At 47.3% G+C, this 19,192-nt stretch overlaps 1 protein-coding gene across 2 annotated transcripts in view; it reads left to right on the plus strand.

Annotated features, from left to right (window-relative positions):
- The window catches only part of RCAN2 (regulator of calcineurin 2), a 232,889-nt gene extending 214,547 nt beyond the window's left edge, over positions 1 to 18,342 (plus strand). For both annotated transcript variants that reach the window (XM_047103198.1, XM_047103199.1), the window contains exon 4: positions 16,325 to 18,342. In XM_047103198.1, the coding sequence (XP_046959154.1) occupies positions 16,325 to 16,485 (161 nt within the window). In that variant the 3' untranslated portion in view covers positions 16,486 to 18,342. The remainder of the gene's footprint in view (positions 1 to 16,324) is intronic.
- Positions 18,343 to 19,192: the final 850 nt, after the last annotated feature.

Here is a 19,192-nt window from a genome sequence, read left to right on the forward strand (position 1 = left end):
GCGTTTTCTGGGCTAGCTCTCTCTGCATCCTTTGCCAGCAGTCTGAGTCTGCTTCTCTTTATTTAGTTATCCATTTGTCCTTTTCCTGTGTCCTTGAAGCTTCCTCGCTCCACACAGACGGATGATCTGGAGCCAACCACTGAGTTGAAAATATCACAGAGGTTATATTAGAAGCGTGGGCCCCCGGTGGCCCTTTCCGCCGCACCTGTGAAGGAGCACAGCCACACCCTGCGTCCCTCCCATGCCCATCTCCTCTCCCCTCCCCACGAGGTGCCCGGGCGAGGACTTGCTTCTTCAGTCTCCTCTTGGCCCTTGGCACAAATGCTCGCTCCCTCCTCTGGTGATTTTCTATCATCTGATTCTCAGCCTCTACTTTCTGAGGGGGGAGAGCATGTTTTATTCATTCTGGTACTCCCAGCGCCTGAAAGCACCTTGCAAGTTGATGTTCAATAAATATTGAATGAATGAATGCATGCATGAATGAGTGACTAGATCAGAGCCATTAGCCTGCCTAGAGATAATTCCTTCACTGGCAAATTGTTGCTTTCTTACGGCTTTCGCCAGACTGCATCAGGCAACACTAAATTAATGTTTTCTCCAAGGGGAGGACTTCTAGCGTTTCCGTCTGGGGAAAAAAAAAAAAAAATGATTTCGTGAGATTCATTTTTAATTCTCTGGCAGAATCATTTCAGTAACAAATGATAACTCATTCCACATGAAGGGATGGCTGCCTCCATTCCAGGAGTGCAGAAACACAGCAGAATGAGAGCAGAGAGAGCAACTCAAAGGGTCAGAGGAATGGGGTTGGCCTGGGAGGGGTGACCAACCCCACAAAATTGGGAGAGCGGACTGACTGATTAGAGACATGGAAATCCGAAGCTGCCAGGAAGAATTAAGTCTGAAGAAAGAGCATCATGGAGCAGGGATCTGGGGCAAGATGGCACCCAGGTTCAGGATCCCACCCCAGTGGGAGCTCTGACGCGTCCAGCCACCCTGAAAGGCAATGACGGACATCACCAAGACTCTTTCACGGAGGCTCCAACAAGCAGGGGCAACATGGTGCCCCCTTTCCTTCATCAGGAAAGGAACCCTGGTGACCCCCTTCCAGAGAGGGCCAGCGCAAGCTCCCTGGAACTTCCAGAGAGGCTCTGGAAGTAAGCGTGGAGAGTGCAATTACGGTGGAACCGTGATCAAACCCAAGCCCGTGGGATTCCTTTGAAATCCTTAACAGGCTGTTACAACACCTCTTAAGACACAAGGGCCACATCACCCTGGAGAAGCAAGTCTGGTTCTATTCGTTGCAGAGAGAACAAGTTTATATCAGGAAAATGGGAGAGGCACAATTTCAAACCTTCTTAACTATTGTCCCCAAGACTGTATGTTCTGTTTTTGATCCAAACTAAGTAAAATAGATAAATTAGGAAAAACATTTTAAATAGAAATAACGGTTAAAACATACATTAGGGCTTACTAATATAATGGGCCAGGCACTGTTCTAAACACCTTTAGTATATTATCTCATTTAATGCCCACAGCAAGTCTGTGACACAGGAATTGTACTTCTCCTCATTTACACCGCTGGGGAATGTGAGGCACAGAGTGGGTAAGTAGCTTGCCCAAGGCTACACAGCTGGTAAGTTGAAACAGGCACCTCTGCCATAGGCAAGAAGCAGAAAGATTTGATTGAGCCAGCGCCTTTGTCCTGGGGAGTGAAAAGTGTGAGAAGCCAGAGAGGTCTCCTGAACGGTAACATTAATTTCTCTAGAAGAAATTCAAGAGTGTTGCAAGAGGGAGTTTTAAAAATGTGAAACAACTTACACAATTTGTTCCTCCACATTTTGTTTCTGGGCTTATTGGAAGCGCCCGACAACACACGCAGGCCTCCAAGGTCCATTCGGTGCTTTTTGCTCTCGTCCTCTGGGACATGCCAATCAGGATTTGCCTTCTTCTGCTCTGTGTAAAGGACAGTTACCATGTCTATCAAACAGAGGCCCTCTACATTTACATAATTCCTCCTGGTGAATTTAGAGAAGCCCATCATCAAACAATCATCTAGACAAAAGAAGGTGGGCTTAGACCAAGAAGAAAATGAATCGAATATGTATTTTGGTTTATTTTATAACATCTGTGATTCCTGACTCCAGAAAGAGTACGGTGCTACGTTCTTTTCAGATATACAGCAAAATAGGAAACACAAAAACCCAGCCCAGCAAGCCAGCTTATCTATACCAATCAGCAAAAATGGAAACACAAAGATGTTACAATGTACTAAATGGGTGGTAAATCAGAAGTGAGATGTGAAATGCCAGCCTTTATTCTGCTCTCTAGGATGGCTCTGGAAGGTCATGTTCATTGTCACTGAAAATGCCTGCAGGGAACGATATGAAAAGTCATTGTCTGTTCCTTTTTTTCCTCCTGCTATTTTTAGATCTTGTTAGGGAGATCAATTTTAGTTAACTGCAGAGCAGGGCTTAAAATGGTGCCCAAGTTTCAAGTTGCGAACATCTGCTATATTTAGCCTTTTTCCTTTTTCCAAATTCCTCTCCATCAAAACATGCCATAGTAAAGCAGTTTTGCTGGTTTGCTGCTTAGTATACAGCATTTCCTCTACAAGGAAAATATATTTCATTAATTCGTGTAACTTATAAGGAAGAAAGAGTTTCTATTCCAGGCTCATTGATTCAAAGGTAGAGCAAATTCTATTTTTTAAATATAGATGAACACCTATATTTTGGGTGCATATGTATGACTATTATATAAGCCTCAGTTCTTGTTCAACAACTGCTATTTCCTGGTCACAGATATGAAAAGCAAATAAAACAGTCAGGCTCCAGGATTTCCGCTCACACCATCTCCTCCGTCATCCCCCACCCGAGGCACGCAGATTTGTGATATTGGACCACATGCTCAGAATTTTCCATCTCCTTTCAAAGAATCTTCCCTGGAAAAATTAATGTTCGAAAAGCTTTTCTTCTCAGCATGTACTCCACAATTATTTTTATGTTTTTTTAAGCTTATTTATTTATTTTTGAGAAAGAGAGAGAGAGAGAGAAAGAATCCCAAGCAAGTTCCACGCCGCCAGCACGGAGCCTGATGCAGGGCTCGATCCCCTGAACTGTGAGATCATGACCTGAGCCGATCGGAATCAAGAGTCGGATGCTTAACTGACTGAGCCACCCAGGTGCCCCCACAATTATTTTTAATCACTGATGAGTAGCAATATAAAATTCTTCTTTTTCTTCCTTCGCAGGTAAAATATGCACATTGTAGAACAATAGAAAAGACACCTGACCATCCCTAAAGCTATGCCCTTAGCCATGCCCCTAATATCAGCCAAGGTCAAACACAATGGTTACTTTCAGAGAGCAAATCCTCATGCCTCTTTGACCAAGCATCTCTTTCTTTCCCTATGTTGCTACTTTTCTCTCACCTGGGTGGATGAGCCCCCCCCCCCACAGGCTTCAGAGTCTCCCTTTATCTTCCCAATCCTCCTCCCTCCACGGTTTCCTTAGTCTTTCTTGTCCATACCTTCCTTGTAGGATTCTACTTCCTTGGCTCAACCACTAATTCAGGTCCTCAGTCAATCAGTTGTCCCCGTGAAGTACTTTAGGTCCTAAATGACTCAGGAGGGATTGAAGGTACACAGCCCCACCTCATCCAGTCTTAGAGGGAAACCCCCAGAAGATAAGCAAACTTTCTTTTATTGAACTAGAACACCTCTTATCACCCAACTACAGAAGTGTTCTCTGTCCTTCTGCCTCTCTTCCCCGCCCCTTCTCTCCCTCTCCTCCTAGCCCCTTTTACCAAGGACCCTTTCTGGTTTCCTACTTTGATGTGGGTTGGGACTGAGGATGGGAGGTAAGGAGGAAGAACCCCAGTCGTTTCTGTGGATAATAATTTCCTGACATGAGCTCACACTAGACCTGAGTGCAGGCAACATGGTGGTCATGCTTTGGCCTCGGCATGCCTGGATTGGAATCCTAGCTCCACTTGTTTGAGCTGGACCTTGAGCAATTTACTTCACTTCTCTGCACCTCTTTATTTTTCAATGGTGATTATTGGGCAACCTGCAAGATCATCGTGAAGATGGAATAATTAATATACATGAGGTACTCAGCCCAGTTCCTGGCACACAGGAACTATCAGATCCATGGTGGTTGCTGTGGTCGTTCTGTTCAGAGCAGAACTGTTTAGCAGGACATCCTCTGAGAGATGTTTTCTGTGCCATTGCATGAATTAAGGTACGTAAAGCACTTGGAATAGTGTCTCCCTGCCAGCGAGAACAGTGTCCCTCTCCTTTGAGGTGGTCGTGGTTGCTCTTCACATGGGTTTGTTCTCTGAACTTCCCATGGACTTGGGTTGGTCTGTGCTTTGCTTTTACTCTTTGCCTCCCAAGCTTCTAGGGCATTCTTTAACAGAAGCAGCTGCTGCATGAAGGACAAGGGACAGAGTTACTATTCAATGATTTGACCCCACCCTCAAGACTACCTACAGCATTTTTCTTTGGGGGTCTATCAAAATGAGATGGGAGCTCATGGAAACACAGAGGTATCCGCGCGAGAAAAAATTGCAAAGGACTTCTCTCTCTGGAATGTTTCTTCCTCCCTGGAATATTTCTTTTAATCGGGAAGCCTCTTTCCACTTCTACTTAGAAAATAAGTTCTTTCTCCACCCCCAGACTGAGCCTGTAAACAGACAGCTGTGATTTGCAAAGTCTCCAGGAAGAGCCCCTCCTCCCTGAAATATCTCCTCTTTTATTTTTGTAGCCGTCAGAGAGGCTCCAACATGAAGAAAGAGATTTCTCTTGCTTTACAATGGTGACTCCAACTTGTGAGTTTAAACCCAGGCACCACCTTTTATTAGCTGTGTGACGTTGAGAAAGTTTCTTAATTTCTCTGTGTGCCTCAACAGTAAAACCAGATTGTTGCAGTCATCAAATTAGATAGCCCATATGAATCTCCATGTCCAGCACAGGACATGGTAAATGCTCAATATGTATTACCTGGTTTGGGTCACTTGATTTTTAAATCATATCTTAGCCTTTTATTAAAATGTAAGTGCCTGCATCAAGCTCTTAGCGCCGTGTTTCTTAGTGTGAAATCTGTGATATTTTGGAACGGATGGCCCTACGCCCTGTGGTCCATTTAGCATTTTCGCGCATCACCTACTGAATGCCAGCATCCCCACCCAACCCTGTCCCTGTGAAAAACAAAAAACAAAAAAAACCTTAGCACCCTTGTTTGAGAACCATAGTAATTACACCTTTGCAGCATTTATCAGGTGGGTCTCAAATTCGAGAAAGACATAGAGGCAAGGAGTGCCTAGGAGGGGGTCAGAGGTACCAGTGTGGAGCAGATGGAGGAGGGGCGAGGAGAGAGGGGAGCCGTCCAGAGAAGTGCACCCACGCCCGTGCCCCTTCCAGACGCATGAGCGGGCACGCACGCGCGCCCACGCACATGCTCTCTTTGCTTCCCTTTGGAAAAATAGGGGAAGACAAGAATGCCGGAAGAGAACTTAAAAATACTGTTAAATCGCGTATGGAGGGCGGGGGGAGGATGGTATCGCTTCTGGAAGCTTCCTGATGCTTTTCCCCATAACTCCTCTTTCTCCTGAGGAACGCTTGTGGCCCCACATCAAACCAGCATTAGCCCTGCCTGGATTGAGAGAGGTTTAAAAGACATGGTGACTTTAGACAGCAGCCCGGGTCTTGGTGGAAGAAAGGAAGGGCAGGTCGCCGCACCCCTGCTTCCCGCAAGGGGGCTGTCCTGCCCCTCCTCCCCAGTCCTCTGAGTGCTACATAGGGCCAGCAGCCTCTGTCTCTGCTGTTGACAAGGGATAGGTTTACCGGGGCTTGGCAACCTTCTTCCCCTTCCCCACCCTGCCAAATTTAAGTCCTAAACCTGATACGTGAAAGGAAAGGGAATCTAAGTGTGAATACCTTTCTTTTTTTTTTTTTTTTAAGTTTATTTATTTATTTTGGAGAGACAAAGCGTGAGCAAGGTAGGGGCAGAGAGAGAGGGAGAGAGAATCCCAAGCAGTGCGGAGCCCGATTCAGGGCTTGAACTCGCAAACTGTGAGAGCATCACCTGCGCCAGAAGCAAGAGTAGGATGCTTAACCGACTGAGTCACCCAGGTGCCCCTTAAGTGTGAATGAACACCTTTCAAGCACATTTCTAATTACGCTGAACTCGGCCCTCAGTCCCTGTTTTCGGTCCCATCAACAGGCAGCATGTTTGATAAAACTAACACATAGAAATTCCTCATTGCTTGTTCCATAGATCAGAACTGATGCTTCTATTTCCTCTTGAAAATAGCACGTTCACAATAAAAATACTGGGGAGGGGGGTTTGCAGTGCCTTTTACATATGATAAGCCTAAACGTGTTTTAATATTAGAATCCCTATTCCTCATCTTACTGAAAATTCCTCATCTTGGCTCTTGACTTAAACCAAAGCTCAGCGCTCAGCACCCAGCATGGTTCTATCTATGTTCAAAAGTCCTGCTGGAAGTGTTCTCAGCACGGGCCTTGAGAAGCCCTCATCCATTCTTAAATTCAGTGCCGATTAATAACAGATGCCTTCATTTTCCCTGTCGGGTTGAGAACTCATTGAAGGGTAGGTCAGAATAAGACAGATGAGATGAGTAGTGCCAGCTTTGTTTCTGATGAAATACTGAGGCTGAGAATGTGGCCGAGGTGAACCCCAGCCCGGGTTTCCTAACGCTGAAATCCAGAACCCAGAGTTTAACTCGCCATGCCTGCCACAGACCACCCCACATGGGCTGGGTCTCCTCCGGGGGCCTTAGCACATGGCCCAGCACAGAGAAGGGCACAGGACCTTTGCAGGCAGGGATTGCCCAAAGGGAAAAGTGGAGAGGGCGAGCTGAGCAGGGACAGTTCTTTTCCCCGGAGTCACCTCTCCGCTTCCGCTGGAGGGGAGTGAGAGAGCGGCCACAGAGAGAGGTCCCTCTGTGGAGCTTCGTCCATAAGGAAGGAAGGACGGGAACTGGGGTGGTGTCCAGTCGAAGGTAGCACCTGAGCAGGGAAAGAGGATAAAACACAGGCAATTAATTTCAAGTCAATTTAGTGGCTCAGCTTGCTTCCGAACAAAGAGAGCGTGTGTGACCGATGACTTATCGATTGCTACGTAACAACGATCCCAAAATGAAGGCCTTGAAACAATGTCACTTATTTTGTTCACGGATCTGCTACTCAGGCAGGGCTTGGGGGAGAGCTCATTCTCTTGTCTGCTGCTTGCAGTGTTCCTGGGGCAGCTCAGCCGGGACCAGCAAATCTGCTTTCAAGATGGTTTACTCACAGGGCTGGCAAGCCAGTGTGGCTGACGGCTCAGACGGGCTGTGGGTCAGGGCCCCTGGTTCCTCTCCGTGCGAGCCTCTTCATGGGCTGCTTGGACTTCCTTACAACGTGGAGGCGAGGTTCCAGAAATGAGCATCCTGACAGAGCAAGGTGGACGTGCATGGCGTTTTTGTGACCTGACTCAGAATTCACACCGGTTACTTCTGCGGCAGGATACTAGTCAAGGCAGTCAGTCATAAAGGCCTGTCCGGGGGTGCCTGGGTGACTCAGTCCCTTAAGCATCCGACTTAGGCTCAGGTCATGATCTCTCGGTCCTTGTGTTCGAGCCCCGCATTGGGCTCAGAGCTGACAGCTCAGAGCCTGGAGACTGCTTTGGATTCTGTGCCCCGCTCCCCATTCCCCCGCTCACGCTCTGCTCTCTCTTGTCTCTCAAAAATGAATAAACGTTTACAAAAATTTTTTTAAATAAACGCCTGTCCAGATTTGAGGGGAGGGACCACAGTGGGAACAGTCCTCCATGAATGAGTGGCAAGGTTCTTGAAGAGTAATGTTTAGCAAGAAATTTGATGGCCATCTCTGCCGAACACAGTCGGTCTGCTACGACACTAACTCTCCTGTTGAGAATTCGCCTTTCACATGAAAGATAATAAAATTAAATCCAGAAGGAAACATCCCCCCAACGCCAGAGACCAAAGCTACCATAAGAGATGTGAGTCAAATCCTTTTATAATGTATGGTATAGACTATTTCTTTTCATAATGATTAAGTGTTATCATTTGAGAAGATTCATTGTCAAGGAGACCATGTCTAGGATAACTAGCAATTGGCCAGAACAAGAAGAGGCAGGATGCAGAAGGAATAAATAGTTCCTCTTTAGCTAGAGAGCAACTATTCGCTAAACTAGAAGTTGCCTTAAAGATACATTAAAAGTGAAAGTTAAACCCAGCTCTTGTCATAGGTGAACACCACGGGAGTCAGGACAGACAGAGCCTGAGAGTGACTGTAAGCACGTTCTTTGAGGTCAGACATGCCTGAGTTTGAATCCCGGCTCTGCCATTGACTTCCTCGGTGATGTCAGTTTCCTCCTGCATAACCTAGAGAGGATGACGCCCACAGTACAGAGCTGTCATCATAATTAAATATCCAATTTGTGTGAAGGACTTAGAGACGCATCTGGCATTTAGCGACGGCGCGGTAAATAGTTGCCGTGTGTAAAGCGGATGGCGAGTTTCCAAGACACCTCCCGTGTCCTACCACGGCCGGCATGCTGAAAACGGAGTAAATACCTGCCCTTACTTGGTTTTCTGCTTAGCGGAAAAGCTAAAGCTTACACACGTTAAACAATAGGAGGCAAATGTGTGAGTGCCTACTGGACATGGCAGAAGCGTGTCAAAAGCGTGTCACGACCCAGTAACGTGTTTTTGGAGCATTTACATATACCTGAAGCCGCATCCGTCACTACGGCCACCACTGCAGCAGCTTGGAACGTAAAACGTCACCAGATGAAACAACTAACGTATAATAGAAAAGGTGCTATAACTAGGCGTTATACACAAGTGATTCACACGATCTCAGAAAGAAAAAAGAGAGAGAGATGTCATTTCAAAAGCAACGTGAGATCTTCCTTCTTGTGGGAACACAAGTGTGGAAAAGGGTGGGGAGACAGGAAAAAGGAGAGAAACTTACCAGTGGGGGTGGGGAGTGGTAAAGAGAACAAGGATCAGTTCATTTTGAGGGTCGGGATTTATGACACCCCTCTGCCCTTCATGGGACTCCGCGTGTCACCATCCACTCCTCTTGCTGCTTACAACAGTGACTGGACTGAATAAAAACTCTTTCCAATTATTCATTTCTTAATTCTCGAAGTGTCTGGCCGTGTGACCAGGTTGGTTCATCACACTGAAAACGGGAAATTATTTTGGGCAGCCGCACTGACCACAACATCACCCTAAATAATCATTAAATAATCATGTCATGCATCTGAGGAGGGCTTTAAAGTATCTGACAAATATTTCCTTATTTCGTAGCGTGGTGATGTGATGGTTATTCCCATTTCACAGATGAGGAAAACCGGGGCGGAGAATGTTATATATCTCTCAGCGTCACATCGCTGGCCCAGGATGAGGTGACGTCTCCAAACGTTGCGTTAGGAAGCTTATTCCGGCAGTGGACGTTAGTTCCTGTGGTGGGGTCATCAGCTGAGAGCATTCAGGTGGGAAGTGGTGAACCGTGAATGCAGGCATTGTAAGCAGGGTAGCAAGGGAGCGTATGGAGAAATGTTTCAGAGCAGTGTTGAATAATGTTCTGTGATGGCTTAACTACCATGGATGGAAGGCAGAGAAGCTTCCAAGGTGACCAACTCTACAGATTTGGCACCTAGGAGACAGAACCTCCGCGAGAAATGTGATAGCTGGAGAGGACACATAGATTGACAGGGAACATAAATAATTCTACTCTGGATATGTGAGTTTGGAGAAGACTAGAAGACTTTTGCAGAGATGTCCCTAAGGCCAGAGAGGTGCAGGTGTGAGACCAGGCTGGGGACATAGCATCTCATAGAGACAGAAAGTGGATCTGCCTCTGAAAGAGAGAATCTTTCAGAGATGAATGGAAGCCACGTGAGGAATAGAGCAAACCCTAGTCTCGTGCCTGCTAGACCCTGCAGTCTTTTGAAAGCCTCTGGGACAGGGGTCCCATCTCTTTGGCAGAGCTCAGGTAAGGACTTGTGCAAGGAGGCGCTCAGGTCACAGGAGGGTTTCCCTTTCCTGCCATCTCGAGAGTTTTCTTACCAGGAATCTGAACGGTCTCAGCTCTGCTGTAATATATGCAAATATAGCACTGTAACATCTCCCTGCCTTGAACGCATCTCATTATGCTGATTTTTAGACACTGTGCATAATCACACTGATTATTTTAGAGAGAATCCAAGAAGGAGCCAACTCCTGACCCATAAGCCAAAGGGGGCAGCGTGATGGAGAACTTCCAGGGGTACTGGGACCAGCGGTCACCAACACACATCTCTGTGAGTGTGACAGAACTGTGTCACCACATCCCCCAGGTGCCCCCCCACCCCCCGCAGACAGGGATGTGACCTTCTCCCTCCTGAGAACAGGAGGCAGCCCGTGGACACCTCCATGTCCTCCAGACCCGCAGGAATCAGGACCTTGTCATCAACCTGTCTCCATCCACTCAGAAAAAGAGGCGACAGAATTTGACATTTATTTCGAACAGTGGCCACGCCTACATCACTTCCAAAGGCCTGAATGACAGTTTCACTTTTGGCCACGTGCTGGAGGAGTTTGCATGTGCTCGGCTGGGAATTCATTTCAACAGGGGTAGGTGGAAAACCCCGCGTGATGTACTTTCTGGAAGCTTTTGGCTCCGGCCTCCTTTCTGCTCACAGGGGAAAGGACAGTTTGAATACAGACTTGAGGATTGGGAGTGTGATAGGTGACCCTCTGCTTGTCCTTTCAAAGAAATGCTGTGGCCGTGCTCAGTGTGGTGTGGCAGGATAGACCCACCCTGAGTGGCCAGGGCCCCACGGGCTCCTTGTCCCCCACCAAGCCCAGTTGGTCACCATGCAGGGTGACAGCATTGACGTCAGCCCTGGTGGTAGAGGAATTACCTGAAGCCCAAAGGGAAAGAGAAGCCAAAAAAAGAAGAATTCAATCCAGCAACACCAAAGCTATTTCTTTTTTATTTTGTAGCCTCTTAGCAGCTGTTAAGCTTTGCTGGATTTTGATAGTAAGAAAGTTTCCAAATATAGAACAGTGAAATGTCAGAGTTAATGGGATCACAGCAATAAAGTCTCTCTACGACCAAGTAGTCTGACTCTGTTAGCTCCACGTGCTCAACATAAAGCTGCCCCGCACGGAGCAGGGCCCTGGGCTTTCCTGTTCCATCCCGAGTGTACCCCCGGCACATCTGGCCTAAAAGGAAAGCACTCAGGTTGGAACTGGTAAACACCTTGCAACTAGACGTATCTTTACAGGAGTGTTCTTTATGCAAGCCAGGGCAAACAAGTGACTTAACTAAAAGGCTTGCTTCATTATATACATTGTACTATGATACAGATATAAATAGAGGGGCGCCTGGGTGGCTCAGTCGGTTGAGTGTCCGACTTCGGCTCAGGTCATGATCTCGCGGTCCGTGAGTTCGAGCCCCGCATTGGGCTCTGGGCTGACAGCTCGGAGCCTGGAGCCTGTTTCCGATTCTGTGTCTCCCTCTCTCTCTACCCCTCCCCCGCTCATGCTCTGTCTGTCTGTCTCTCTCTCCCAAAAATAATAAACATCAAAAAAACTGTAATATGAATATAAATACATATAAAGCTAGCAACTAGCTTCTGGCCAACGAGTAAGGAAAGGGGCAGGGTGTCTGGTCAGCCCCTTGGCTGGGGACCTGCCACCACCCCTTCCCCCGCCGGCCTCACAGTCTCCACGCTTTTGCTGGGTGACAGCAAATTCTGTCCCATCATCCTGAACTGCCATCGCCTCTCCCTGCATCGCAAGCGACAGGGCGACGCGCGGGACTCCAGCAGCCATCGGTGTCCCTCCAAGAAGTGCCACTCCTCCAAACCTGAGAATTTGCAAGACATCCTGGATGCAAACAAAGAACGGCCTTATTTGTGTACTCGTTCCTTTCTCCTTCTCTTGTTGGAGGGCGTCTCTCATTCAGAATTTGCAGAGCATCCCCAGAGGAAGGAGAGCGTTTCGGAAAGCTTGGGTCCAGCGAAGTCATTGCCCGCCGTTTGCGGTGGCACCGGGAGGGGTTGCTGTCCCCCCAGAAAACAAAGATGAGAAAGAAGACCACAGATTAATTCGAGCTGCTGGGGGGCGGCTCGCAAGCTGATAAGTCCTGGCTGCTTTCCCGCTATGCATCCAGCGTCCCTCCCTCCTGCCCTCTCCCTGCACCGTTCTCACTTTCCGATGAAAAATTAGCATGCAGGAGGGAGGCAGGGAGGAGGCACGCTGGGTGCATGCCCGCGCCCTGGCAGGACCACAGCCTCCAGCCCGCCACGTGAACCCCCGAAAGAGTGGCTGCCCTTCAACACCAAGAAGCACCAGGGGATGCTGGCTACCAAAGGAGATGTCGCTCAGAATAGGCAGGGCCGCATCCTCATACCAGTAAACTATTTTTTTTTTTAAGTTTATTTATTTCTTTTGAGAGAGACAGAGATGGCACAAGCGGGGGAGGGGCAGAGAGAAAGGGAGAGAGAGAATCCCAAGCAGGCTCAGAGCCCGCTGCGGGACTGGAACCCACGAAGCCGGGGAGATCGCGACCTGAGCGGATGCCCGAGCCAACCAGGAGCCCCGCGGTCACCTCTGTTTTCAACAAGCAGCGCCGCTAGGCTGTCAGCAGCTCGAGAAGCCCTGCTCCGAGATGCCACCCGCCAGGTCTGCCCACCCCTGGCCCGGAGCCTCGCAGGCAACTTTTACGCCGGGAGCCACGTCATGGAGATTCCTGTCCTTCGCGTGCGGTTCTTCTGCCCCGGGGGTTTTGGTTACAATGACAAAATACCTCAGAGGAGGGCGGAGCACCACTGAATAAGCATCGACGCGTATACACCACAGCTGTAGGTGTGAGCGTTCTCACGACTTCAGAGCGGGTTGCCACGCGGTTCCCGTAATGCCAACAATCCCGGCTGCAGGGAGACAAAGCCAAGCATGAATGAGGGCGGCAAGTTTCTCTTTCCTGCTTCTGCTCCTGTTTGTGTCACTGTCCCCTCCTGATTCCACACCGGTCCCCCTCCGCTCCCTTCTGCCAGAGATTTCACACCCGCTGACGCAATTCTCCGCTCCCTGCAATTTCACCAAATCTAGACTCGAAAAGATAGAGCCTTTATGAGCCCTATTCCTACGGCTCTGGCCAGTGCTGTCACTCTCGGCTCCTGCCAATCCCCCGGGGAAATCCTGGAGCTGAACCACTCCATTTTTGTGAGCTATTCCTCTCCCTCACCCAAGAAAGCCTCTGCTCTCCACACCAGGATGTCAAGGGCAGCCCCGCGAAGACTTCTCTGACCCTTAACAGAAAGAGAACACTCTTAGCAGCATGTGGCTATATTAGTTTGCCAAGGTTGCCACGGAAACACGAGCTGAGGGGCTTCAAAAAAGGTATTGGGGTTCCTGGGCGGCTCGGGTGGTTAAGCTTCCTACTCCGGCTCTGGCCATGATCTCGAGGCTGGCTCGTGAGTTCGAGCCCCGTGTCAGGCTCTCTGCTCTCAGTGTGAGCCCGATTCAGATCTTCTCTGCCCTCTCTCTCTCTCTCTCTCTCTCTCAGAAATGAGTAAACATTTTAAACAATGTACTGACTCAAGTTCTGGAGTTACAAGTTCGGGACCAAGGTGTCAGCAGGGCCTCCCTCCCTCTGAAGGCTCTAGGGAAGGACCTGTCCCAGGAGCCTCTCCCGGCTTCTGGTAGCTCCTGGGCTGTGGTGAGGGCCTGCGTCCCAACTTCCCCTTTTTGTAAGGACACCAGTCATCCTGGATTAGGGATCTACCCTAATGGCCTCATTTTAACTTAATCATCTCCGAGAACCCCGTAAGGTCATTGTCGCAGGTACCGGGGATTAGGACTTAGACGTCTTTGCGGGGGGGGGACACAATTCACCCCATAACAATAGCAGACTCTGAACGTTCACGTCCTTCCCAGCATCACTTAGAAGAGCTTTGACCCTTGTTACATGAGTAGTGGTCCTCACCCCTTTATGCCAGCGCCCAGATTTTAAGCCTGTACCCCGTAAGCATTTGCTGTTTTCACCGTGGGTGCTCACCAAGATGTACCCAGCGGCACATACACAGTACCCCGGCCCCGAAACTGACCGTACTTGCTCCGGCCGGCCGGAAAGGACACTTCCCACTACAGATTGGGGATGACAGGCAAGGCTTCTGGACTGGGTGGTATCGGCCTCTCATCCTGGAGGGAGGGCAGGTTTTAGGAAGCTCGCAAAGAGAGGTGAGCCTAAGGCCAGAGAAAAGTAGCTGCTTTGGTCGTGCGGACACAAAAGTGAACAAACCTTTTCTAAAATGTTACAGAGAAAGGAAGAGAGTTTTATTTGAGCCCAAGTTAGGACAGCTGCCCAGAATGCACAGGCTTTACAAAGAAGAGAGTGCTCTGAGGAAGGAACATTTGGGGACAGGGTTAGGTATGCTTTTTACAGAAAGAGTTACAAACCATCACAACAAAGGGCACTCCAGACAGGTACACACTTTATGTTTTTAGTCTTTGCAAGGCTGTACGACTTTAATCTTCTGGGAACCAGGGAGGGGTTTTTTTTGTTCTTCTTCTGTTTGGAATGCTCTTTTTTTTGGTGTTTTGGGTTGTGTCGTTGTTTTGTTTTGCCTTTTATTTTTATTTTTTTCAGGTTATTTATTTATTTTGAGAGAGAGAGAGAGAGCACAGCTGGGGAGGGACAGAGATAAGGAGACACCGAATCTCCAGCAGGCTCCGCACCATCCGCACAGAACCCCACGTGGGGCTTGAACTCACACACTGTGAGATCATGACCTGAGCTGAGATCAAGAGTCAGATGCTTAACCGACTGTACCGCCCAGGTGCCGTTGTTGTTGTTGTTGTTGTTGTTGTTGTTGTTTAACGAAGCTGACTTAAGATGTGTGCGCAGGGCAGAAATACAGCCCATGCTTTAGAGGTTTTGCCGAGTCATGTTGACCTTGGTAAATGTTAAAGTATAGCTTCCCTGAGGGTCACCTGGGTGGCTCAGTCGGTTGAGCATCCCACTTCAGCTCAGGTCATGATCTCGCGGTTCATGAGTTCAAATCCCACATCAGGCTCCGTGCTGACAGCTCGGAGCCTGGAGCCTGCTTCAGATTCTATGTCTCCCTCTCTCTCTCTACCCACCCCCCCCCACCCCACACATGCTCTCTCTCTGTCTCAAAAATAAATAAACATTAAAAAAAATTGTTTTTAAATATAGCTTCCCTGGGAGCCCAGGGGCAGAGCCCACAAGCGTGAAAGTTGAATATTTCCTTTATCAGTAGGAGCTCGGACGCGGCAGTTTGTTTTTAGATTTTTCCCCATCGTGAAGGAGGGGAAGTGAAGGTTGGGATGTCAGGAGAAGATGATGAGTGTGTCAACAGTTAAATTGAGAAGTTAAAGCATGCAGATGGAGACCGCCTGGAGGTCTTCTACTTGTCATTTATACCCACGTCAATCGTCGCCTCTACTGGGAAGCCTTTCAGTGTTACTTTCTCCTTACAGTTTGGCACCTCAGTCCTTGACATATTTTGCCACGCTAGTGCTTACCATGGTATCTTCTGGTACTTCCTGTGTCTGCATGCGGCCGCAGGGCTGTGCTCTTGTGCCTGTAGCCTTATCACCAGCAATAGGCTAGCCCATGGGGAATGCTCAGTAAATACCTCCTGAGATAAACCAAAAGCACGAAGCCAGTCAGCTTAACAGCCATCTGACTATAAGATGAGCCAGTCAAGAAGGACAGACTCTTATAACTTGAAGGGACCTCGGCAGCCATCGAACCCCATCCCCCAGTAACCACTGCAAATCCCAGACAAGTGATGATCCCGCCTTATTCCCTCCTGGGGCGGCTCTGGCCATAAGAAGTATGCGGCTGGAGGAGACCTTAGAGACTGTGCTGTCCAGAAGGTGAACGAGTGAAGCTGTTGGCTCAAGGTCACTCAGCAATTAGCAGCAATGATGGGAAACAGAAGAAACTGAGAACTCCCTACCAGACCTACTATGTCATCACCACGGTCCTGTGGGTTGTGGCTACGACCGTGTTGAAGTTTACAGTTGAGAGTGCTGAGGCTACAAGAGGGTGAGTGGTCCGCTCAGGGCTGTCTGGTTATAGGTGGTAGAACAGGGACACAATGACAGAGTGATCTCACTCCATTTTCCAACGCCCCCCGCCATTCTTGGATAAGACCCAGGTTTCCTGAGACACTGTGACACTGTCTTCTTCCTTGCAGAACGAAACTTGCCGAAGAATCTGCTCCGAGCTCCCTTCCGCTTTATCACCTCCGCTTTTCTTGCTTTTCAGGAGAGAAGTATGAGCTCCATGCAGGGACTGAGTCCACCCCAAGTGTCGTCGTGCACGTGTGTGACAGTGACATAGAGGAAGAAGAGGATCCAAAGACTTCCCCAAAGCCAAAAATCATCCAAACCCGGCGTCCTGGCCTGCCACCCTCCGTGTCCAACTGAGCTCACCGCTCCGCCTCAACGATAATATCTGTCTCCTCTTTATCATGCTTTTTTTTCCCTCTGTTGTTTGTTTGTCAAAAAAAAATAATTGCCTTTCAATCCCTGGGTGTTTGGTTGTTTGAGATTCCTTCCTTGTAATCAAGCCTCTCGGACAAAAGGGCTAGGAAAAGGTGATATGTTTCCTGATCATATCATACCCATCAAGCATAATCCATTATTTAGAAGGTTCTAGAAAAAAAAAAAGTAGTATTTTCTTATTAAAGAATCAGCACAGCCTATATCTTCACTCTCTCTTGTTGATCTAAGCCAGAGACATCAGTAACAAATAGCACCTGTGTTGTTTGTGATCTGTTTCAGTCCCAGTCCTGACGTGTGTGCGTTGTTCCTTCCTGGCCACTTAAGTAGGACCATAAGTAAACTTGACTTTGACTGCATGAGATATCCCTATCTGGTCTCACTCAGTCCTCTGCATCCCGACATTCCCAGGACATGCATGATCACCAGCATTTATTTTCATGATTCGAGGATATACTATAACTCACAGACTGTCAGCATCCAGCCATGTCCTATCTAGATTAGAAAACTTACTGGCATCCTCCAGCTCAAAAAGTCTGGGTATATCCACTATTTTGAGTCAATACTTCATAGCTCTGTTAAAATTCCTGGAGGCGGCACTGAGCTTGGCCCCAAAGATATTCCTCAGTAGATTTTGAACACCACTTCCGTATAGAATTTTCCCAGCCTCACTGGGGAGGCTTGTCCAGGGTGATAGAGACCGATTTCAGACAAACCTATTTATTATAAAAGTTTCATGGTGTCTGAATGATTGTTTTTTTCTCTTTGTATATTTGTACAAATGTTTCAGCTGTGCTTTTAAAATCTGGATGTTTTTTATTTAGTGACTGTTCAGCCATTAGCTGCTTACAAACGTGATACGTGCATTGCTTATGAATGCATTCATATACTAATACAGATAATCTGATAATATTACACTCTATTATGGATAATGCTAAATTTTGAAAGGGCACAAAACTTCTCATGCCAATATATAAATGATTAGCCAACATCTTTGCTATCGAGAACACTTGTTTTTAAATAAAGGCAAGGCGCAAGTGTCCGTTGTAGACAATTTGGATGAAGCTAAATCGCCAGAACGTAGCAGCCACTGAGCATTTGAAAAAGGAAAGGATAGTAGATAAACGTATACCAATCCTACTCATGCAATGGCCATGTTGCTCAAAAACATTTGTTTTCGTCACATGTGATATTTCTATTTCTGTAGCCCGAAGTGCATTACAGAAGATACACCTATAAAACCATTACCTTCTGCTATATGTGCAAGGCCTCATCTACTCCTGTACATTTAACGAATTACTTTAGATGCAAACGCCAGTTACAATGGAGAGGGGAAATACTTTCATTACCCAAGCCTCAGAGAAACACACAAGAACAAGAACATAGCCAACTTATGGAAGGATTGTTGTGGTTTTTGACTAAGGTGTATGTAAGTTTCATCAGAAACTTAAAACAGAATGATCACTCAGAAATTAAAGTCCGTTCTACTGTGAATATAGCAATATAGTACTGAACACAGTACAGGTGAAACTGAGGACAGCATTGCTTGTAAAACCCTGAGTTGCCATACGAAAAATGAAGGCTCCTTTCAAAAATAAAATCTGAGGAGTGTATAATAAGCAAATGCTTTGGCTTTCCTTTGCTGTGGAGGTTTTTGGTTTTTCCTTAACAAAGCAAAGATTAGACTTAGGAGTGGAGAAATGCTGCCCTCTAGTGGAAGAAATATTTTCTGAGCTCCTGAGACTAACGGAGAGCTGCAGCAGTCGGCCATTTTGTCCTGAATCTCTCAGTCCTCTGAAGGTCATTTGACTTTCTAAACTATTCAGAATTTTCAGAATGCAAGTTCTAAGGAGATCTGGCTGAGAAAAATATTTGGAGATAATTTTTGACGTGTTTTAGAGCAGGTACCATCAGTCATTTCCAGCCAAATTTAGTGAAAGTTAAAATGACCATTCTGTGTTCCACAAAATAAAAACACAGTGGAGCGTATGACCGAACTGGTTACTCTTGGTGACATTTATTGCAAAGTTTCGATGTTAATCTGTCTCAGGTCAAGTACTTCTTTCATTAGGCTGGGTTTGGGGAGGGGGGGAGGAGGAACTTTTCCCAGGAGATCAGTAAGAAACTGGAAGGACTCCTGGAAGGGTTTCAGCAGAGCCTCCTGCACTGTGAAAGTCAGAATTGCCTCAGCATTTCCATGACGCACATTATGCAAATCTCTTTATCACTATTTTAAGTTTGAAAAGTTTAAATATGGAGGGGAAGGGGAGATTTCCACCAACTGAATCATTTGTGCACGTGTATAGCTCAAAAGAGCTTAGACTTCAAATATACCTGGTGAATGACTCTTTGTCCGTGTAGTATAATTTCTGTGTTGTCTTTCTTAGCTACTTTTGAGTGGTAATTGTGAAAGAGTGCAATGCAGCCTCTAATAGTCTTTCTAAAAAGTTACCAACAGGTGAGATTCACTTCTCTGAGTTCTTACTGAAAGGAGCAGAGGGGGAAGCTGGGTGGCAACCATCTCCTGAAGGAACAGGAAATTTGAGCAAGGCATAAAGGGATGGGTTGGGCTCTGATAAGGGGAACTATCTTATTGTCATGCCTCAAACATATAGGTCTGAAAGGCCATTTC

Source organism: Lynx rufus, unplaced genomic scaffold (genome assembly GCF_022079265.1).
Source record: "Lynx rufus isolate CCGP_SWC_20201006 ecotype Redwood Valley unplaced genomic scaffold, mLynRuf1.p SCAF_6, whole genome shotgun sequence".
Lineage (NCBI taxonomy): Eukaryota > Metazoa > Chordata > Mammalia > Carnivora > Felidae > Lynx > Lynx rufus.